This window comes from Pipistrellus kuhlii, unplaced genomic scaffold (genome assembly GCF_014108245.1).
Source record: "Pipistrellus kuhlii isolate mPipKuh1 unplaced genomic scaffold, mPipKuh1.p scaffold_m20_p_15, whole genome shotgun sequence".
NCBI classification, from domain to species: Eukaryota; Metazoa; Chordata; class Mammalia; order Chiroptera; family Vespertilionidae; genus Pipistrellus; species Pipistrellus kuhlii.
Genome location: NW_023425460.1, coordinates 23912868 through 23937770, shown reverse-complemented (window position 1 = coordinate 23937770; position 24903 = coordinate 23912868). Strand labels below are relative to the sequence as shown.

The window sequence follows — 24903 nt, the reverse complement described above, 5'->3', positions numbered from 1 at the left end:
CTAAATCGCACATTTTAAATGGGTACATATAAATTATAACTCAATATAGTTTATTGAAAAACAATTTGATAACTATCAATTTTTAAAATGCAACTCACTTTTAAAAAATCTCAAATTTCTTTTGATTAATATCAGAGCTAACAGAAAGAGCACATCATCTTTGGGAATTATAAAACTTTTTAGAATGAAAAGCAAAACAGAACTGTCTAGAATACCATTGCCCAAAAGACCTTTTCATAATGATGAAAATGCCACTAGCCACATGTAGATACTGAGCATTAGATATGGAGTGGCCGGCGTCTCAATGGTTGAGTGTCAACCTATGAATCAGGAGGTCATAGTTTGATTCCCAGTCAGGGCATATGCCCGGGTTGTGGGCTCGATCCCCACTGGGGTGTGCAGGAGGCAGCTGATCAATCATTCTCTTTCATTAGTAATGTTTCTATATCTCTCTCTCCCTTCCTTTCTGAAATCAATAAAAATATATATTTTTTAAAAACACACAGAAATGTGACCTAGTACAAATGAAAATGAAGAAATCTGTTATATTATAATTAATTTAAATTAAACATAAATAGCTGCATGTGACTAAAAGCTACTATATTGGAAAGCACAAGTCTAAAAGTTATATAGGTATGAAAAAATCCACTGGAAGACAATACATATGCCTATTAGTAAGGTAATAGAAATTGGTATATTCCTGGAAGAGCATAAAACTGAAACAGGAAAAGATAAAATAGTAACTGAGGTCTTCATAATTGTCAAAATAGTTTTAACTACATGTAGTTTTTTAAATTCTTGATATGCTTAATTTTCTTTTTTCAGTAGATTAATAAAGAAGGGAACTACAACACTGGATATATTTCTAACTAAGAATGAAGAACAAGTTTGAGTGCAAATGCCAGGAAACGGAGAAAGTGCTCATATAATTTTAGAGTTCACGTCAGAGAAGGGAGGAAATACTGGCGTAGTTAGATATGATACAGATCAGTAAAACGGATTTCAAAAGCTTCATTTAAATAACAGGCTATGAATTCATAACTCAAAAATCAAAAAGGAAAGACTATAACTAAAATTCTGTATAAACAATTACAAATAACCCACAAAAGAGGAAAAAAACAAAAGTTATCTAAGAAGACCAATCAACATAGCTGCAAAGAATTTACCCACAAAGTTCAGATTTAAAAGGTACATATAATAACGAGGCATGGGGGAAAGGAAATAATCACAGATGAATATAAAATAGTGTACAAAAAAGAACATTAAAAAAAACTGTAAATACAAGAGAAAGGGCTTGGACTTGGGAAAATGTTTAGACCAGAAAGAACAATAAACAGGGCCGACAGCTGTATAATGCTAGAAGCAGAAAAAGAGCAGGAAATTCACTTTACACTTCCATCTTCACTGTCCAAGAGAATGTTGCTCTGATTCATATTTGTAAGGAGGGTGATTTCAAGAGTGGTGAGTGCGTAATAGTTCTCTAAAAGCATTTTCTAAATTGCTACTTAAGTAAGACTATTTCTTAAGGATATTTCTTAACAAACATCTATCAACAGAAAAATCTTTGATATTCCATGATTATATATATTTGTAAAGCAGATAATAAGCAATCAATAATTCAAAACAGAGATAGTCCGCCAAGCTCTTTATCACTGCTTCATCTGAATCTTATAAAATTAAAATGGCAAGAGAGGCAAGGCATTATAAAATTGTCTAAAGAAAAAGTACCACTAATTTTCTTATTTTTCAAAGAGATCATAAATATCAGTCAGGGCGGGGGAAACCTTAAAAAATAAATAAAACAGTTGAAGATAGGGTCAGTACACACCTACAAGCAAAGGAAACAAATATGTAAGGCCAATAAACATCACAAAGTTGTTTACCTCTCAATTGAAGAAATGTACTAAAAAGTCAAATTATAACAAATTGCAAAGTTTAAGTCCGATAATATTCAGTTTGCCAAAGTTGTGAGAGGACAACAATACTCGGCTGCATGTTGGTGAGAATATAAAATGATACCATTCTTGAGGGTAAAAGTTTAAAACACAGACCCACTGGTCCCAGCAACTCCACTGCTAAGCATTTACCTTGAAGATATACTTGCAAAAGGATACCAAGATATGCATGTGAAAAGGTTTTTAGAGGACTGTTTTAAGTAGCTGCAAAGTGGAAACAACCCAAATATGTATCAGAGGCTACCATTTATTATTGTATGATAAAATGGAATAAAAAACAGCAATAAAAGAACCAATTATATCTCCTTGCCAACATGGAAAATTCCTAAGTATGTTAAATGAAAACAAGCAAGATGCAGAAGAGTATGTTGTATGTTCCTTCCCATTTCTTTTCCTTAAAATGTAGGTATAAGATGAAAATAATTTTTTTAAGAATATATAAAACTTTTAATAATAAATATCTTTGGGAAGGAGGTTTGAGAATAGTAAGTACAGGAGAAATGTGTAAAGGATATTGTCACCTCTAGGCTGCTAAGCATTTAAAATTCCTATTGAAGAAAATTTCAAAAGTGAGAAGCAAATACTCCCTTCCCAATCTTTCTCTCGAGTATGCAGGCCAGACCATGCAGGTCTTACTGCTCTGGACACTGAGTCCTAGGTAGTGAGAATAAGGTACAGAGAAGTCAGAGATTATTTCAAGATCTCCAGAGAAGCCCCAAGTATATAAGCAGTCACCAAGACCCAGTCACGGCAGCAGTACCTGGGACAGCATGCGTCCAAGCAGCAATGTCCTAAGCAGACTCTCTTACTGTAACCTCCTGGCCATGTCTTGCTTCCCTTAGCATCTCAATCTTCAAAATTTAATTCTTTAGTTATGAGCTATGAACTACCTAATATTTTTCAAAAAAGTATTTTCTGATTAAGTTAGAATTCAGTCATGTGTAACTAAGAACCGTGACTTCTTTCCTTTACAGTATTTTCCTATAGGCTTTGTGTGTGTGTTTTTTTCTCTTTTTCTTTTTGCTTTGTTTTTGTGTATTTTTTAGAGAGGGTTTGTGAAATCATACTTTTTTGTGTGCTCCCTTTAACATTTGAATTTTACGGTTTCTTATCTAGCACTTTTGGGCACCAGCGAGACTAGCAAGAGAATAAACAATCTATTTAAAAGAAAATATCATTTTTAAAAAGGAAGGAAGGTAATTTCTCTTAAAGAACTTGAACATTACTTAGGGAAACATTCACTATGGGCTGCCCCTCCCACTTCCTCCTCCCTCCTCCCAAGGATTTCATGCCCACAACTGGCTCACTGCCTTATAAGTTTGATACAATAGAAAGGCGGAAAAAAGCAAGAAAACAGCATTTCCAAAAGGAAATGAGAAAATTTAGCTGCAGATATTTGGAAAGTAGAGACAAAAACTTAAACAACAGCAGAGAGGTAATATGAAACTTGGAAAATCAAGAATACAAATCTTTCCAACATAATTATATCTTACTTTAAAATTTTTCACTGTATTAAAATCTTAATTCATTACAAACAGTTGTGAGAATAAACACTGCCTTCATATTTTTAATCTTTACTTCCCTCAAAGAATTTCTATAAAATAGTTCTAAATAAGTTGCCTATTGTCAAAATAATATATAAGCATATATATATATTTCAACAGATATAAAAAGTTTGATTTAAAAAATTAGTCTATGGAAGATGGCAGAGCAGGAAGCACCAGGAATCCATCTTCCCACCTAGACAAAAATTGTACTGGCATAACTAATTATTTTAGAATTCTGGAGTCTATTTCAAGCTACAAGTCTATGGTAGCTTCCAGGGGTAGGCTTGAACAGTAAAGTCACAGTTAATTTCAGTCAATTTCAACTCTTAGTATGGTAACAGCTCCTGACCTGAACACTCTCTTCTACCCTCCCTCATACCTGGCAGGCAGCCATGCAGTGTTCCTAGAGCATCCTGCACCAGCATGTGGGACCTTGTCCTCCAAATATCAGGCATCTGTGTTCCTTCCTATCCTTGACTTCTGCTTCTGACTACAGATGTGCAGACAGAGAAGAAGACTATCACTACAGCAATCCTCACTGACGGAAGAAGCTTCCAGGGGATTTTAGATCCACTGCCTAGTTTTTTCTTAAAATTATTCCCTCTTCCTCTTTTGGAGACTGACATTTAAGAAGTAAGATGTTCATTTACAGGTGATTGTTTGAACATAACTTTTCAACTCCTTCAGGTAAATACCCAAAGGGATGCAATTTCTTGAGTATATGGAATCTGTTTAGTTTTGTAAGAAACCACCATCTTCCAAAGAGGCTGTATCATTTACATGCTGTAGGTTTTTTAAATACTGCCATATTGTATAGGAAGCAGTCCTTTTGTATGTTACACACTGAATAATTCCACCTAGATCATATTCTTAGAAAAGTCAAAACTATGGAGACTGGAAAAGTATCTCAATAGTCCTAGAGACAGCAACTTTTGAGTAGAAGCACAGACTACTTTTAGGGCAGTCAAACTACTCTGTATGATACTCCAATGATGAATAAACATCAATATAAATTTACTCAAAACCAAAAAATGAGCAATAACAAGAGCGAAACCTAATGTAAACTATGAACTCTGTAATAATGGAGATGTCAATCTAGGAACATCAATTACAACAAATATACCATTCTAGTGGAGAACAAAGATAATCAGGGACACTATGCATGTGTTGAAGCAGGGAGTGGGAAATGTCTGTCTCTTCTGTCAATATATTGTGAACACAAAATGGGTTTAAAAATAGTCTATTTAAATAAATAAATAATAAATAAATAAATAGCACTCCACAGCTAATATACTGTGAACGCAAAATGGCTTTTAAAAAAAGTCTACATAACTAGGCAGTTTTTCCTCTACTGTCAACAAGAAGACAGGAGACCTATTTTTGCCACTTCTAATCAACACAGAACTAAACAATTAAACCAGAGAAAAGACATCCAAATTGGAAAGAAGTAAAATTATCAGTTTGCAGATGACACAATCTTACTTGTAGAAAACCCTAAAGATTATACACACCAAAAAAAATGTGTTAGAATACACTCAGCAGAGTAGTAGAATATAATATTAACATAAAAAAATCAGTTGCTTCTCTATACACTAATGAAGAAAAATTTTAAGAAAAATTAGGGAAACAATTATATTTAGAATACCATCGAAAAAATAAAATAGCCCTGACTGGTTTGGCTCAGTGGATAGAGCGTCAGCCTATGGACTGAGGGGTCCCAGGTTCAATTCCAATCAAGGGCATGTACCTTGGTTTCGGGTACATCCTCAGTAGGGGGTGTGCAGAAGGCAGCTGATCGATGTTTCTCTCCCATTGATGTTTCTAATTCTCTATCTCTTTCCCTTCCTCTCTGTAAAAAATCAATAAAGTATGTATTTTTTAAAAAATAAAATATCTGAAAATTTACTTAACCAAGGAGGTAAAATACTTGTACAAAGAAAACTACAAAACACTGTTTTAAAAAAAATTAAAAAGACCTAAATAAATAAATAGATCCCAGGTTCATGGTTTGGAAGAATTGCTATTGTTAAGATTACCACAGCATTCAACACAATCTATAGATTAATGCAATTCCTATAAAAATTACAAAGACTTTTTTTTGTAGAAATAAAAATTCCATCTTAAAATTCATATGGACTCACAAAGGACTCTGATCAAAACAATCTTGAAACAGAAAGACAAAGTTGTAGGACTCACAATTCCTGAATTCAAAATTTGCTACAAAGTATGGTATTGGCATATGGACAGATAAGAGAACCCAGGTATCAACCCTTTTTATATGATCAAATGATTTTTGACAGATGTGTCAAAATCATTCAATAGGAAAAGGACAGTCTTTAATGAAACTAGGAAAAGTTGATATCCACACACACACACACAAAAAAAACACACATTAAGTTTGATCCTTATCTTACACTATATAGTAAATGAACTAAAAATGAATCAAAGACCTAAATAAAAGCTTCAAAATTATAAAACTTTTAAAAGGAAACTTAGAGGAAAAGCTTCACAATGCTGGATTTAGCAATGATTTCTTGGACATGACAGCAAAGACACAGGCAATAAAAAAACAGATAAATTGAACGGCAGCAAAGTTTAAAACTTTTATGCATCAAAGGACACTACCAATAAAATAAAAAGGCAACCCATAGAATGAGAGGAATATCTGCAAATCACATATCTGATAAGGGATTAATATCTAGAATATATTTTTTAAAACTCCTAAAACTCAACAACAAAAACCAAGTCATCCAAGCAGGCAAGGGACTTCAATAGACATTTCTACAAAGATATACAAATGGTCAATAAGCGTATAAAAATATGCTTGAAACCATTTATCATTAGGAAAATGAAATCAAAACCACAATGAAATACTATTTCACACTCATTTTAAAAACTATTAAAATAAAACATAAAATAATAAGTGTTGATATGGAGAAACTGTTAACACTTCTGTATTGCTGATGGGAATGAAATGGTATAGCCACTATAGAAAACAATATGGTAGATCTCAAAAAATTAAACATAGTTACCATTTGATTCAGCGATTCCACTGCTAGAGGTAAACTGAACCAAACTGAAAGAAGGGACTCGAACAGATAGCATTACACCCATGTGAACATCAGCATTATTTACAAACTAGAGGCCTAGTGCATGAAACTTGTGCACTGGGAGGCGGTGGTTGTCCCTTCAGCCCACCCTGTGCCCTGGCACAGTCCGGGACCCTCGGGGGATGTCCCGGAAGGATCGGACCTAAGCTGGCAGTCAGACATCCCTTTCGCAGTCCGGGACCCTCTGCTCCTTACCACCTGCCTGCAGCACTGTTGCTGTGCTCGCCAGCTGTGAGCCTGGCTTCTGGCTGAGCAACACTCCCCCTGTGGGAGTGCACTGACCACCAGGGGGTAGCTCCTGCATTGAACATATGCCTTATGGTGGTCTGTGCACATCATAGCAACCAGTCATTCTGGGGTTTCATTATATAGGATTGCCTAAGGGTGGAAGCAGCCCAAGTGTCCATTGACAGATAAATGGATAAACAGAATATGGTACATACATAAAATGGAAGGAAATTCTGACACATACCACAGCATGAACGAACCTTTAAGACATCATATGGTAAGTGAAATCAATCAGTCACAAAAAGACAAATATCGTACGATTCCACTTATATATAGTATCTAAAATAGTCAAATATATAGTGATGGAACAATGGTTACCAGAGGCTGGGACTAAAGGGAAGAGTTACTGTTTAAAGGGTACAAAGTTTCAGTATGAGATGATAAAAAAAGTTTTACAGATGGACAATGATGACCCCACAACAATATGAATGTGCTTAATGCACTAAGTGTCAATTAAAAATGGTTAAAATGTAGCCCAGCAGGTGTTGCTCAGTGGTTGAGTGTCAACCTATGAACCAAGGTTTGATTCCTGGTCAGGGCACATGCAGAGGATGTGGGCTTAATCCCCAGAAGGGGGTGTGTAGGAGATAGCAAATCAATTATTCTCTCTCATCATTGATTTTTTTAAAATACATTTTATTGATTTTTTTATAGAGAGGAAGAGAGAGGAATAGAGAGTTAGAAACATCGATGAGAGAGAATCATCGATCTGCTGCCTCTTGCACACCCCCTACTGAGGATGTGCCCGCAACCAACGTACATGCCCTTGACCAGAATCGAACCTGGGACCCTTCAGTCCCCAGGCTGACGCTCTATCCACTGAGCCAAACCGGTTTCAGCTCATCATTGATGTTTTTAACTCTCCCTCTCCCTTTCACTCTGAAATCAATAAAAATATTTATTTTTTAAAAGGTTAAAATGGCAAAATTTTATCTTATATATATTTTATCATACACAAAAAAGTTTCTCATCTCCAACTCTATTCATCCATCTTCAAACCCAAATTTTTGCTTCTCTCCTAAAAGCAATCACACTCAACTACTCAGATCCTTTCCCTGGCATTTAATTCAGCATTTCTATGTAATATATAGGATGATATTGAATCTTGTAGATTTACTAATTACCTACATATTTTCTGCCATGGTAAAGAGACTTACAAAACCAGTAGAACTCACACACATATATTTCACTCCTCTTAACCCCCCTTAACAGGTAGTACCACGATATTGGGTTAAATCAACCAACAAATGCTTTCTGTTTCTAAGTCACCTATTTTTCTAAGACTCCCTTGCATCTTTTCCCCAAATATTTCAATATCAACCTATCAGTTCTTTTTCTTTTTTCCCCTAAATCCCTCTATCCTGCTACTCCAATTAGAACTTGTTGCTCTTCTGCTTATAGCATAGTTGTCATCCTCGGACTTTTGTTTTTCGTTTGAGTTGGATCCTCTCCTTACTGAAGCCCTTTTATCGATATTTCATGGTTTATTCCCTTGTTTATCTGGAGCACATCTTTTACAATAGTAATCTCCTGAGAAATGTTTCATGAATATATTCTTTTTTGGCCTTGAATATTTTGTTTTTCTACTTTTGCACTTGATAGGTAGTTTATATAGATACAGAATTCAAGACTGAACATGTATAACTTTTGAAGTACTGTTTTCTCCATCTTCTATTTTTTAATTATACTGCCAAGAAGTTAATGCCATTCATATTCCTTAATGCTTCCTAATTAAGCCTAAAAACTTTTGAAACATTCTCATTATTTTTGGTGTTCAAGAAATTTTGTAATAATTTACCTGGTATTGCCCTATTTTCATTTATTATGATTGGCATTATATAGGTATTTCCAATCTGGAAATTCAAGTCCTACAGACATTTCCTGGTATAATAACACCAGAAAAGACTTTCCTTGATGATTTCCTACATGAGAGAAGAGGTCAAAAGTTGTTAAAAAGGAAAAATGAAATTGATACTTTCTTCTAATTTATTTTGAATTTCTCTATATAATCTCTAAACATTAAATCCTCTAAATAATGTCCTCTCCTCTCAATATCCAAAGGATGATAATGTAGGGGTAACAAAAACATTTCCTTTTTATTGAAAAATTAGCACACAATTAAGGTTGATAGGAAGATTAACATATAATTAAGAATATTTGAAAAATGTCTTTAGTAAGAAAATTGCATAAAACAGGAAAAAAGCTGAACTCTTAATCTGTAATAGAGTTGTTTATATATGAATAAAAACTGATAACATACAAGATACTGTAAATGTTGTTTTTAATCACCATATATCAGAAAACTGATTCTAAGCATTCCCTTACAATAAACGGGAATCTTTTCACACCTAAAATCTTTCCAATAAAAGAGGAAGTAAATTCCTACTAATTCAAACTATGGGAAAATATTGTTAAATGCATTTTTTTTTCATTTTTAGCATTTCTAAATTATGCTCCATAAAACACAACTTAGAAATATGATATTTAATACACAAAAGAAAAGAGACAAGGAAAGAAAGGAGGAAAAGAAGGGGGAGAGAATTCTAAGCATATTATAATTTCATTCGAGAGATCTACAGTAAGAAAGCCAGTTCACCTCTTTAAACCTGTATTTCCCGGATATTATTAGGTACAGAACAGTTCTCGGGCTATGTCTGCTAAACACATGAAACATTAATTGGTTAAAGACTGCTTAGATCTATAGCAGATAACATATAATTTAGATAAGACTGACATACATATCAAAGAATAATCAATTATCTGAATAAAACATTGTTTCATATTACCAGCTAGTCGGATCAACAGTTTAGTGGTAAAAAAGGAAAAACAGTCTGAGGAGAGTTAGTGCTTCAACTTCCCTTCTATGAACTGTCCTTGTCCTGCCATGTCAATCCTAATGGTTTATTAAGCAAAGCATCTGCACCCTGGCTTGGTGGCTCAGTTGGTTGGAGCATTGTCCCGTACACCAAAAGGTTGAGGGGCAACCGATCAATGTTTCTCTCACATCTATGTTTTCTCTCTCTGATTAATCAATAACAACACAACCTCGAGCAAAGATATTTTTAGGAAAATAAATATTTTTTTTTTAATTTGCAATTAGCCGAAACCGGTTTGGCTCAGTGGATAGAGCGTCAGCCTGCGGACTGAAAGGTCCTGGGTTCGATTGCAGTCAAGGGCATGTACCTTGGTTGCGGGCACATCCCCAGTAGGGGGTGTGCAAGAGACAGTTGATCTATGATTCTCTCTCATCAATGTTTCTAACTCTCTGTCCCTCTCTTTTCCTCTCTATAAAAAATCAATTAAAAAATAAATAAATAAATTTGCAATTAGGGTAATAAAAAATTTTACCTTCCCCCTTCTCTCCCTTTTTGTTTTTTACATCAATTCCTGATCCTAGGAAGTCACCTAATTAAGAAAAGTTAAATATTTGTCACAAACATACTTTGAGTACCTCATGTATAAAATTCACATTGGTTTAATAATTCATATCCCAAAACAGTTAAATAATGCTGAACAATTTAAGCATAAAGGTATTAGAAATTGGGATTTCTTTTACTCAAGGCACTGATGTACAACAATAAAATCTGAACTCTACATAATATTTACTCATGGGAGAAAATAATAGGAAAAATATGGAATTAGGGGGGGAAAAGATACTATTCTTCAGACATCTCAAATAACAGGGTAAGGAACCATCAAATTAGAAATAGTTTCATTAACAGAAAAGGTATAAGAAAATAGACTTTTTTTCACTGCTATGTTATCATCTTTGGACCAAAAGCAACATACCAATTATAACTACAATTTCCAACCTTTCCTCCTTAAAAAAAAAAAAAAAAAAAAAAAAAAAGGAGTTTGGGGGTAGGAGGGGTTAAGCAACTGAAGCCAACAAAGTCTTACTAGTCATTTATCCCTCAAATTAAAATAAAAACTAAACAAAAATATGCACAGCGCAACTATTCCACTCAGTTAATAATTCATTTTTCATATGCTATTACCATTACCATTAGGTGACAAGATCAGTCAGCTAAAGCAACCATTGGCTATATAACCAACCATATACATAAAACATTTTTAAGAATAATAGGTTGAAAAAGTTAAAAGCTATATAAAATAAACTAGACACATTAAAGCAGATAGAATAAACTTCAATTTTGGTTACACAAATTAAAAATGTGAATCTAAATTCCGAAGCATAAAAGCAGTGGTTATGAAGTCAAAAGATCAAAGATCAAAATACTTCCCAGCATAGTATTTTCTTGGTGAACTTATTACAATTTAAGGTCTGATAATCAAATGTCTGACTTTATCAGTAACCTAAAAGGATCATTTATCCTCAGTGACTAACTTAGTCAAAAAAGATTAATTCACATTCAAAAGAGAACAATGAAAAAACTAGCATACCAGATTACCACAAAAATATCCTCACAATGACCTCAGGACTCATCTTTACTTTTTCTCAGTATGAGTACTAATTTGACTTGGTTGAATCATTATTTGGTTGAATATAGAATTATAGTAATGTGTAATCATTTTATGAGATAGTTCATCTTAGCTCTAAAGAGGTCTAATAAATACTCCTGCACAACAGAGAATATATGACTGGTGACCGCACTGCCCGTTTCCCAGATTCTCCATCTCTCAATCAAAAAATTTACTTTGCTCATTCTTTTTTCTACCACCCATTGCATTTTCTCTTGATGTGTTATCACTGACTAAGCCAGATCAAACTGCTTCAATGTTAAGCATCCTTCCCCTGTCTTGCCTATGAAAAGGGCAAGTTCATTTCCTTTTTAGTTTCGTAAATAGTACTTCTGACAGCCTCGTGTATGATACCTATATTCTAACAGAAACCACAAAGAAAATAGTTTTGGGTTCTTTTGTAGTTTTTGTAGAAACTGAAATTTAATTCTGAACACAATGTGAACACTACAAAAACCCAACTGGACACAATTCAGTACTGCAAAAATATTAATATACTTTGGTTCATAAGTTGCTAAAAATAATACAAGGGTATAGGTAGTCTTATGTACTTAGACAACTATTATAAAAGAATTCTACATTGCATAATGCTTTAAAAGTGCATTACAACTAATTGAAACATTTAATTTTCATAACCATCAAATATTTAAATTGAAAATCTTCAAGAATAATCCAAGTTTTAATTTTTAAAAGCCATTGTTGTTTCTAGTAATATTTTACATTTAATTTATTCATAACAGATTTTCGCATTGACATTAGAAAATATATTAAGACTACACAGCAGATACAAATTCCTTCTCTCATAAAATATACCATGTACTGTTAGGTCATAAACACTTTAAAATTAATTAAATGGCCTTTCCGTTCAGCCTTGTTTTGAGCTGAATAATTACACTAAGAAAATTATGCAAAATTATAAAATGGACATTTAGTCTTGGTATGCCCAGCAATTTTTTTCTAGATCCTTTGCACCAAATACTTCTTCAGGTGCTTGGCATACTTAGGACCCATTATAAACTGCTATATTTAAAACTACATGGTATTGGTTTTATAAATATATTATATAGAATAAATATATTTAAGTAAATAAATGCACTCAAGAATTTTAAGCCTTACCCCCAATTGCAATATAAAAAATAAATAAATAAAAATTAGTGTAATGAATCCAGGCATTCACCTACTAAAGGGCACTTTGTATAGAGTCCACGAAAGCATAGCACATACACCTGATTAAGTAAAACGTTCATTTTTATCAAATTCAAATAAGTTGTATCCTACTGAGGCCCATTAGACATATTTTAAAAAATAGTTATAGGACACCAACATAATATCCAAATCAAGTTTACATGCCAAAGCACATCTTTTTCAGTGGTTTAGAAATATTTTCTAAATGAAAATACAACATTAATATAGCAATATTCAAAATTAAAAAGAGTTCTTACCTTACTACATCATCAATATTGTTCCTGTATACACCTTCAAGTCTTTCTGCAGGAAACCCCATAGCAATAATGTTTGGATAAATATCTGAGTACTTAGGTTAAGAAAATATCTGAAATATGGAACAATGAAAAGTACATGTACACATTTTAAAATATTATCTGGAAAGCTTTCCCCACTACAGCTTTGCTAATGAAAATTGTCAAATTTATCTATAAATTATCATGTATGATTAATATAGTTAAATGCATTCTTTTTAAAAATCCTTAAATTATTTGGTAAAATAATTTTAAAATCCCTCTACTTAGTATATTAAAAATGTACCTAAGGTAAAAGGTAGCTCCCATTCTATAGTATTTAGATATACATAGAGAACAAAAACTTCAGACTTTATAAATCACAAATACTACTGAATGTCTTGGTACAAAAACCAAAAAGACAATTAAAAACAAGACAACAAAAATTTACACAACCTCCAATGTTCCTGATTATAAGACACCATGTATAGAGAAAAGGAGATACAATTAAGAATTAGGATATCAGATTGAAGACGTATAATTTGGACAAATCACTTAACCCTTTTAGACTTCAATTTCCTATTCCACATGATTACATTGAGACAACCATTAAGATCTCCTCACCCTTAGTGTTATCACTGGACAATACTGAACTGGGATAAAATCTTATTCTCATTTCCTATCAAGGTAATCAATATTTGGCATGCCTATTCTAGTCCCTTGTTACACACTACAGTTGGCATAACAACAAACATCTACACTTAAAAATAACATATCAAACTATAAAAAACTATCAACAATCTACATTTCTATGCATTGTGTCCATCATACCAGCTCTCATTTCTTCTTGAGCTCTATGAATCCTCTCTAATCCCAGGATTTCCTGACTGGAATCTTTCAGATGAGCCAAATTAATCCGCCTAAAGCCTCCCTTCAAGACCATCTCTAAAGTTCTCCACCCACCTACTTCTGGACCCATTCATCTTCCAAATGCAATTCAAAATTCACCATATTCAGTGCCCTTTTCTGGATTTTTTTTTCCCACTTTCTGCTTGTATACTCACATTATTAAGCTGGTTTCACTATTATTTTCAAACCAAAGATAATTATCAAATTACTGAAAGCTTTTGTTTTGATAATTAAGAAAAGGTTGTTTGTTATGTGTAATCTATATTCCATTCATATTGATTACTATGTATTGGTTGGATAGATTTACAATCTAAGAAAAAAATGTGCACAACAGTGTATATATTATGTTTTGGGTAAAAATATTTTATAAAAGAAATAATATTTTCTTTTTGAGTAAAGAAATATTTACACATATATTTTAAAAAATTTAAAGGGTCTAACAGCCAAGTTCACAAGTACAATGCTGTTATGGGTACTGTTTTAGCAAACCAGCCATAAAGGACATTTTTGAGCCAACTAGAGAAATTTGAATATAATCTGGGTATTGGATGGAATGAAAATAACAGAAATGAATAATTAGACATTAATGGGTGGGGGAAGGTTTTAAAAGAGAATGTACAGATACATCCTGGTAAAAGATAAAAGGGAAAAAATGTAAAATATATATATATATTTATCTCCAAATAGTTATATGTACACAAAAAGATTACAGACTAAGGTACTAAAAGTAATAATCTCTAGGTTGCCCTAAGCGGTTTGGCTCAGTGGATAGAATGTTGGCCTGTGGATTCAGGGGTCCCAGGTTCGATTCCAGTCAGGGCTATGTGCCTTGTTGCGGGCTCATCCCTGGTGGGGGGTGTGCAGGAGGCAGCCGGTCAATGTTTCTCTCTCATCAATGTTTCTGGCTCTCTATCCCTCTCCCTTCCTATGAGAAATCAATAAAATAATTTTTTTTTAAATAATAATCTCTAGGTGGTGAGAATATGCATTTTTTCCTAATTTTTGTATTTTCTATTTTGGGAACAATGCACCTACACTGTTACTATAATAGATATTTAAAATTGTGTTTCTTTTATAATGATCTCCAAGTCTATTTACTAAGTATCATAAGAAAATACTGTCTTGGCCTGTATGACTAGGAATCATTTCTATATCTCATTTTTTTAAGTGTTGAATTTCTACCCCTCAAAATTACTATAATAATAGTATTTATGATTTAAATAACATTTTCTATGTGCAGGAACAATTCTTGCCACTTTAAGATACATAAAACCACCCCAAATCTCAAAGGGTTCTTCTGTAAAAATTCCTAAAACTATTAGGATGATAATTTTTAACATCACAAATATTAGCTATCATCTATAATCCATATACTAGAAGCCTGGTGCACGAATTCTTGCACAAGTAGGGTTCCTCAGCCTGGCCGGTGATCAGGGCCGATCGGGATAGGCCAGCAGGGGGGAGGGACCACGGGAGGTTGGCTGTGGGAGAGCACTGACCACCAGGGGGAAGCTCCTGCATTGTCTGCCCCCCCGGTGGCCAGTGTGCATCATAGTGACCAGTTGTAATGTTTGTTTAGGCTTTATATATATATATATATACACACACACACACACACACACACACACACACACACACTAGTACACACTGACCACCAAGGGGCAGATGCTCAGCACAGGTACTGCCAAGCTGTGGTGACTTGGCAGCTGCAGTTCTCAGGTGACACACCCGAAATCAGAGAGGAGGGAGCCCAATTCCAGGGTGCATCACCCAAGATCTGCCCTCTCAGAATCCGGGACCACCCGGGGGATGTTGGAGAGCCAGTTTCAGCACGATCCCTGCAGGCTAGGCCGAGGGACACCCCCCCCCCCCACATAGGTGCACAAATCCATGCACTGGGCCTCTAGTTCTCATGTAATAAAGCAGGTCCACCTAAAATGTACCTCTTGGTCAATTACTGACAATATTTTAGGGCATTATATCCATTCATGGGGGGAGGGGAGAGCAGCAGAAAATAGAGGCTCAAATCAAGCCTATTGCAGTACAATTCCTAAAAATGAATAATCTCTTCTTTTTAACTGTATCTTGGGGCACAAAAAATGTGGGGTTTTGTTAAAATACATTTTTATTATTATAGATTTGAGAGAGAAGAAGGGGGGTAGAGAAACATCGACTTGCTGTTCCACTTATTTATGCATTCATTGGTTGATTCTTCTATGTGCCCTGCCAGGGGATCAAACCCATAACCTCAGTATATGAGGATAACACACTAACTAACTGAGCTACCTGGCCAGGACAAGAAAATGTGATGGTAAAAGAAGAAAGTGAGGCAGAAAAAGCTACCACCAATCTGGAATTCCCACGATAAAATTTTAAATGCGTTTTAGTCAAAAATACCCATTCAAATCATGCAAGTTTTCCTAATATAAGAGAACTATCTTATTTCTTATTAAATAATAATTACTTCTAACAAACTTACCTAGCCTAACCATTAATTTCAGTGAGAATGCTGATTTTAACTTTATATTAAAAAGCACAGAATTATAAAAAAAATCCTTTTAAAAAAAATATATCTTACTGATTTTTTACAGAGAGAAAGGAAGAGGGACAGAGTCAGAAACAATGATGAGAGAGAAATATCCATCAGCCGCCTCCTGCACACCTCCTACTGGGGATGTGCCCGCAACCAAGGTACATCAAACCTGGGACCTTTCAGTCCACAGGCCAATGCTCTATCCACTGAGCCAAACCAGTTAGGACTAAAACCCCTTTAAATGCAGTCATTTTGACAAAAAATAAAATAAAAATATAAAAAAATAAATGCAGTAATTTTAAGCAGGACTAAATTCAAATTTATTCTTGCACTACGAATACTAATAAATAAGTTTGCAAAAAACTCAGTTAATCTACTGATAGCAAAGCTATCACTCAGAACCGAAGGTCAGATAAACAGCTTCACAAATAAAAAAAAGCTTAAGGAGTTCATCACCGCCAAACCAGAATTATATGAATTGCTGAAGGGGATTCTTTAGGAAGAGGAAGAAGATAAAGATAAAAATTATGAACAACAAATACGTAACTATCAACAAGTGAAACTAAAAGCCAAGGGAATTAAAAAATCTGATGAACAATATTAACTGGTGAATATAATAGAATCAGAGGTATGGAAGGGGAGTGGACTGACGATTCTCGGGGGGAAAAGGGGAATGGAGGTGTGGGAAGAGACTGAACAAAAACTGTGCACCTATGGATGAGGACAATGGGGGGTGGGGAAAGGACAGAGGTGGGGTGGGAATCTGGTGGAGGGGAGCAATTGAGGAGGGAGGGAGGAAGAGGAACCCATTTGTAATAATCTGAACAATAAAGATTAAAAAAAAAAACTCAGTTAACTTAAGAAAACTATTTGTCTATAACTATACATAAATGGGAATATTAAGTAGTGATTAAAGTAAATTCAATTGGCTTCCTCCTTCATTCACTTAACCACTCTAACACATATGGAACATTGGAAGGGGTACTGATAATTTAAAGTTAAGACTATTGCATTCAAGGAGTTAGTTATTTTATCCGAGCAGACATAGAGACCTATAACTGTGCCAAAGGCCCTATTATGTATGTATCAAGATGTTTTAAGAGCTAGAGAAAACAGGATTCATTCTGTAGGGGCAGAGATAAAGTTTCACAAAGTAAGTAACATGTTAAATAATCCTTAAGAAGTCAAACAGTAGAAGAAGAAAGGAGAACAATTACAATACTCCAAGCAGAGTATAGAGCAGAGATATGGAAATAAGTAAAATATTAAAAAAAAAAAAAAAAGTGGTCCATTACAGCTCACACACAAAGCTCTATGGAGAAGGCAGCAGGACTGGCAGACGGTTAGGAGCAGGACTGGCAGAAGATTAGGTCTAGTATAAGGATGCCACGGCAAGGAATTCAATTTAATCAGGAAATAAGGAATCAAAGGCCTGCATCACCCTAGCAGTCTCTTGCAGAGGAACAATCCACTGCCCTGCAATCTCCTGCAGGGTTAACTATCAAATCCTTTCTTTAAAGAGAAATCTAGGAATTCAGTCTTTTTAAGGTTTCAATTGCTTCAGATTCTCACCTTCCTTATTTATACAGTTTAAGATTTTACCCAAGATTTTGGCATCCATCATAAACTAGAAAGAACATGTATAATACCAGGCAGAATGCCAAATAACTTCTCATGTAATCCTAACAATCTTATGAAGCAATATTGCCATTTCATAGATGACAAAATTCTGAGGGTCAAAAAGTTTGGGTAACTAACTGCCCAAGATCCCAAAGCCAATAAGTAATGTTATGATTCAAACCTGTTATGTACATAATTACAAAGCCCAAACTTTTCATACTATGGTGCCTCTCATAAGATTATAATTATTTTATATTTCTAAATCATTAATGAAAATTAAAATTTTCAAGAAAGCAAGCAAAAATGAAAATGATTTACCAATCAAATGTTAAAATTTAAAATCTTATTTAAGTCAAGACAAAAATCATTTCCATATCTGATGTCAGCAACCAATGAGTGTTGAATTTTGAGGCAAATATTTCTTATGCCAAGTATTATACCAATAAACAAAATTTCTAATATAACTGTTTTGCTTCCCCATTCATTAAAATTTTTATGACAAGTTTTTAGACATTTTAAACCAAGTAAGACTGAGAGCAAAATGAACAGCCTTAACCAGCACTTACTGAATATACATTTGAATAAGTTGTGTTTAATATGAAATTTTCATCTAATGACTAAATCGTATTTTAATTATGATTACTGATAGTAAAGCAGTTGTGAACAGTTCCTTTGTTGTACTCTGTATAATACATAGATATGCTTATCCCTAAACAAGTTATAAACTAAAATGCAATGCTAGTACACAAAACAAAAACTGCATTTTCCCCCCTCATAATTATTTTAAGAAAAATTATTTCCATAGATCACATAACAAATTTTTTTTTTAATTTTAGTTAACTGCAAGTTATAGTAACAACATGAAGCCATAACATACACAGAACATGACTGGCCAAATAGAAAGTAATAAACAGATTTAGAGAGGTAGTGATTAAAATGCACTAAAAGCAAATCTGAAATTGCCTGGTTCACCAGAGGAACATTGAACTAAAAACAGCAGCAAGAGTGAAGAAAGAGCCCAGCAGGTGTGGCTCAGTGTTGAGCATCGAACTATAAACTAGGAGGTGACTGTTCGATTCCAGTCAGAGCACATGCCCAGAATGCACACTCAATGATCGTGCAGAAGGCAGCCAACCAATCATTCTCTCTCATCATTGATCTCTCTCTCTCACTCTCTTTTTCCTCTCTGAAATAAATAAAAATATTTTTTTTTAAAGAGTGAAAGAAGAGCCGAGACCGATTTGGCTCAATGGATAGAGTGTCGGCTTGGGGACTGAAGGGACCCGGGTTCGATTCCGGTCAAGGGCATGTACCTTGGCTGCGGGCATATCCCCAGTTGGGGGTGTGCAAGAGGCAGCTGATCGATGACTCTCTCTCATCGATGTTTCTAGCTCTCTATCTCTCTCCCTTCCTCTCTGTTCAAAAATCAATAAAATAATATTTAAAAAAAAAAAAGAGTGAAAGAAGAAAGTCAGACTAAGAAGAGAAAACAAGAATCAAAGCAAGTTAGCAAATACCAATACTTCAAATTTTCCAAGAATTTCTGGAGATTTTCCCTGCTTTCCATCAGTGCTCTCAACCAGCAGACACTTAATGCCAGGTATAAGGAAATTAAAACTATGTTTATATTTCTCTCAAAAAATTTTAACAAGTTTAAATTTAACAAATACTTTCCAAGGATGTCACAGTTATATTCACATTATCTCTTCTAATCAAATTATGGTTTAAATATTAGCCACTCTCTGGACTTGAACGACTTTCTCATTTAAATGAAAGACTTTATTTCTTACTAGATTTTATTTTTCCCTATTAAATGTGGTAAATGTTTGGATCTGGTTTCTAAATTGAAGATTCACACTGGAAGAAAAGCAAAAATAGGAGTTCCTCTAATTTTCCAGTTGATAAAGTGCTAATTGTTCATTATTTAATAATAATTTGTCCTAATATATAAGGCATATAGTTATTCCTGTACATACCAAATAACACAGCCTAAAATCTTATTTTCTAAATTGAAAGGGTACAAAAAGCTTAAACTACAGAAATATTAAGAAGAATGCTCCATCCTAACCAGTATGGCCCAGTGGATAGAGCGTCAGCCTGCTGACTGAGGGGTCCAGGGTTCAATTCCGGTCAAGGGCATGTACCTTGGTTGCGGGCACATCCCCAGTAGGGGGTATGCAGGAGGCAGTTGATCGATGTTTCTCTCTCATAGATGTTTCTAACTCTCTATCCTTCTCCCTTTCTGTAAAAAATCAATAAAATACATTTTTTAAAGAAAAAAAAAAAGAATGCTCCAAAAAATAGGGATTTTAAAAATAAAGAATGGCCAGATATAACAGAAACATTTAAAATATTTACTAAATGTCAAAAAAATAAAATATTTATTAAATGTCAGACCCTGTACTAAACAGTTAATGCATATCATCACTAACATAATATTATTCTCAACTTTGTAGCTTAAAAACCTAACTTCAGGTTAAGTTATTCACTATCTCTGGGCCTCACATACTTTTGTTTTAGATTTCTATAAAATAATGATAACATTAGCTGTAACTTCTTCACTGGCTGTTTTAGGGATCAAATGGGATGTCTAGAACAATCTTTAAATCCATAAAAATAAAAAGGCTTTATAACTGCAAATAAGGGGTTATTATCTGAGATTGCATGAGTTAGAAATGTCCTTTTTTAGTTGAAATGTCTCATTACAAAACAACTCAAAACAGTGTTTTTATAAATTAGAATTCCAATATATTAAGTTAAATTCACTTTAGCAGAAATGTTTGTTTTTTTTAATACTTTTTAAGGTAAATAACCCGTTTTATACGTTTTTTAATTTAACATTATTTTTATTGGTTTGGGAAAAGAAGGGAGATAGAAGCATCAGTGATGAGAGAGAACCATTCATTAGCCACCACCTGATCAAGCCTGCAACCGGGCATCCAACTGCGATTTCCTTGTTGATTGGTTGATGCTCAACCATGGAGCCACATCAGCCAGGCTCTTTTTAACACCTTTTAAATTACCTGCTCGCTGTGCCAACACAGAAAGGAAAACTTACTGAAGTTTTCTACTTCTCCAAACAATTCAAACCTCACAACTTTCTTTTACATGTCTGTAACAATCCCTCTTGACTAAAATGTTTACATATATTATTGCTTTGAAAAAAAAGTTTAGACCTCACTTTCTAAAGGGAAACAGCAAGAATTTCTAGTAATCCTATTAAGTAACTCTATAAATTTGTTTAGCAAGAAATCTACAACCTATGCCCTAGCCGGTTTGGCCCAGTGGATAGAGCATCGGCCTGTGGACTGAAGGGTCCCGGGTTGGATTCTGGTCAAGGGCACATGCCCCAGTTGTGGCTCCTTCCCCCATAGGGGGCGAGCAGGAGGCAGCCGATCAGCTATTCTCTTTCATCATTGATACTTCTATCTCTCTTTCTCTCCCTCTCCCTTCCTCTCTGAAGTCAATAAAAATATACTTTTTAAAAAAAGAAATCTACATCCTGTGATAAAGAGCTATGAAATATTGTACCTTTTAATCCAACATTCCCACTCTAATATTATCCTCTAAAAAAACAAAGACAAAAGTAAACTATACAAAGATATTCACAACAGTGCTGTTTATAAAAGAAAAAAATGAAGAGACTCCTAACACAGTGCCCTAAACAAAGCATAATAGTTAGCCTGATGAAATATTACCCATATAGCTTTAAAAATAACAAATACCCACTGACAGATGAAAGTTTGTGGGAAAAAAGCTCACAGAACATTAGAAAAATACTGATTAAAAGTATGCAATTATGTGCATATGTACATTAACAAACAGGGAAAGATAATTTCTAATAAACATTTGAAATAGAATTAACTTTTTTCTACTGAATTGTTTAAATTTCAGAATCATTTTGAAAGCATTTCAAACCAGATATAGTAAAATTACAGAGTTAAAAAATTCTTTTTTAAAGAACAATAATGGCACTCTGAACTTTATGTAAATTAAAGCAAATTAATCAGTGAAAAATATCTTATAATGCTAGCAATACTCTATAATCCAACATACAATTTTTTAGTGTATTAGCTGAGGCACTATTAGTCCATTCAGTTAATTTAATCAATTTTTCTTGAGTTCTTAATACTGAAATATTATATCCACAACTCTGCAAAGCTACATCTGAGAACTTCTAAATATTTAGGTTGCCCAACTAACTGGTTTTAACGAGTATACCAAACAATTACCTTCTTCCTAGGTCTCTGGAAGAATATGATAAGACTGATTTCCTGTTTCAGAACTCTGCTGCTGTTAAAATACACACACACACCCCTCTCTACCGTTTTGCTCCCACTAAAAAACATCTAAGATTGACTACCACTAACAAATTAAAAATACGGCTATAACTTATATAACTACCACCAAAAAGATTATCAGCTCAACAACATGCATTAGACATACTTGTCGGCATTATATACGTGAACTAAGCCAAATGCTAACTCTAATTTTCTACAGCAAAAATCAGAATAAGCATACGAAAGATTATAAAAGTTAAAATTGTAATATTGGTCCAGCATTACTATAAAAAACATAAGCGGGTATCTTTTAACTCTAATCTTTATATTAATGTTAGATTTATGTTACTACTGTAATATCATTCTATTATAAAAGCCATGTTTTTATTTACTTTACCAGAAGTGACTGCCTAAAACACTAAAATATAGCTAGTCCATAGATGAACAAAGTGAAAAAACATTAACTTTCACAGAAAAAAAAAAAAAAAAAAGACATTCAAACAGTTAAGGAACAGAAGAAGCTAAGGGATCTGTCACTAATCTGAGAACAAAGGCCTAGTAATATTCAATGGAAAATTCATTCAATATTAGCAAATTGCATTCTGAAAAATAAAAGATTACAAGATTTCCAACTGTATCAATCTTTTAGATACAACCATGAACTAATTTTCTAATACTCAAAAACTACTATACCCAAGGTACTAAGAAAGCAAGGTTCTAATATAAATGTGTCTCTGCCAAATTGGCTTTCTTTTTCCCATTAAGCCAAAACTGAAAATTTTTAAAAATTTACTACTAACAATCAAATCTAATGTTTCAAAGAAAGCCCTGTAAATTTGAACTACTTTATGGGAAAAAGCTCCAAATATGTGTGTGTTACACAGCCTCCTTTTATATTAGCTTTAATATAAAATCAAGTCTCTCTATTCTGTACCTTAAGCAAAAAAAATAATTTGAAAAGGACTTGCTTTCTTTTTCTTCTTTTCCCCCCAATTGGCAAAAATAATTTTGCGTAAGTGCACGGTGTATTTTAATCTGGTAAGAACAATATAGAAATACCTGTGGATTTTAAAATATTAAGGCATACATAATGACATTCATTACTATATTGGTGCAGTCAAATTACTGATTTTGTAACTGCCTTGTTCTAACATTGAAAATATGATTCATATTCTCACTGAAGGTATTTTAATCACTGTATCAACTTCATAATCACTTGAATAAGTGGTTATCAAAATACATGAAATTACATACACTAAACACTAGTTAAAATTCCTGTTTTAAAATTTAATAGCCCTAGCCAGTTTGGCTCAGTGTATAGAGCATTGGCTTGCGGACTCAAGGGTCCCAGATTCGATTCTGGTCAAGGGCACATGCCTGGATTGCAAGCTCAGTCCCCAGAAGGGAGTGTGCAGGAGGCAGCTGATCAATTATTCTCTCTCATCATTGATATTTCTATCTCTTTCTTCCTCTCCAAAATCAATAAAAATATTTTTTTTAATTTACTAATATGCAATTTTAAAATAACAGATATGAGTTAGTCTATATTTCTTGGTTTAAACAGATAAAACTCAATTTTAATCAGCCACCTATAACTGCTTATTTCTGAAGAGACAACATTTTAGTATGAATCCAATTCTTGTAATTGTTGGGGGGAGCACAATTACTAATCATGGTTAGTTGTGGAATCTTCATATTCAAAGGAGAATATACTAAAAATCTTAGAAAATAATGCTGAAATGCAAAAGAAAAAAAAATTAAGAAGTTAACTTTTTCAACCAGTAAACAAACTTAAAAAACAACATACAGAAAGACAAAAATACCAATAGATGGAACAAATAGAAATGAAAACAAGGAAAAGGAGCTCTTTAACACCATACCCTTTATATACTACTAACAGGTAAAACTTTTAATATTTGAGTAAAAATCTCAGCTACATGTGTGCTTCTCTAAATGTAAGATATATAATTTATGTATATATTATCTGTCTAACCAAAAAGGTATCATTCTTTTCATGGCCTACAATTCGGGCCTAAACAAATGCTAAAAACTGATGTTAGTAAAACAATCCACTTTCACCAGACATTAATTTGAAAGTGGCAAGATGTTTCTTATACAAAAAATACAGGCCACAAGAACAAAGTTGCATTTGAGAACATAAATTCAAAATCACATCTAAACTGAAATATTATATCTGATCCTATCAATCATGTGGCATGAAAACAAACTTCTCAATAAAAAAAAAGATAACAATAAAATAAAGTAGATTAATTAATCAGATCTTATTAAGCATGGTATGCAAGTTTAAAGACTTGGCAATACCAAGTGCCTGGGAGTAAAAAGAAATTAAGTTATAGAAACAAATTTTGTAGTGGCTCAAAATGCAACAGTAAAATTTTAAGTGGGGAAACTCATTTACTAGCATACAAACAAAAACTGAGTTGTAGGAAAAGAAAAAGAGCCTGAAACATATTTAAAGCAAATCTTTAAGGAATACTTAAGTTGCTTGATTAAGTTTCATAATGATGAATTCCTATATATAACACTGTTAAGAAAACTAGTTTAAAACTATCATAGCCTTGTAAATTTTTATATCAAATTAAAACATGATGTTTCTATTTAAGTATCAAAACAATCTCATAAAGTAAATTAATACAAGACAAACTTACATTGTATGATCGTTAGTTCCCAACAAGTATCTTTGTATTTTAGTAGAAAAATG

The 24903-nt window shown here is 33.5% G+C and overlaps 1 protein-coding gene across 3 annotated transcripts in view; it reads right to left on the bottom strand.

Annotated features, from left to right (window-relative positions):
• PTEN (phosphatase and tensin homolog) overlaps window positions 1-24903 on the bottom strand; it is an 81928-nt gene that overhangs the window by 43516 nt on the left and 13509 nt on the right. For all 3 annotated transcript variants that reach the window (XM_045581880.1, XM_036438471.2, XM_036438469.2), the window contains one exon: window positions 12825-12909. In XM_045581880.1, coding sequence (XP_045437836.1) covers window positions 12825-12909 — 85 coding nt within the window. The remainder of the gene's footprint in view (window positions 1-12824; window positions 12910-24903) is intronic.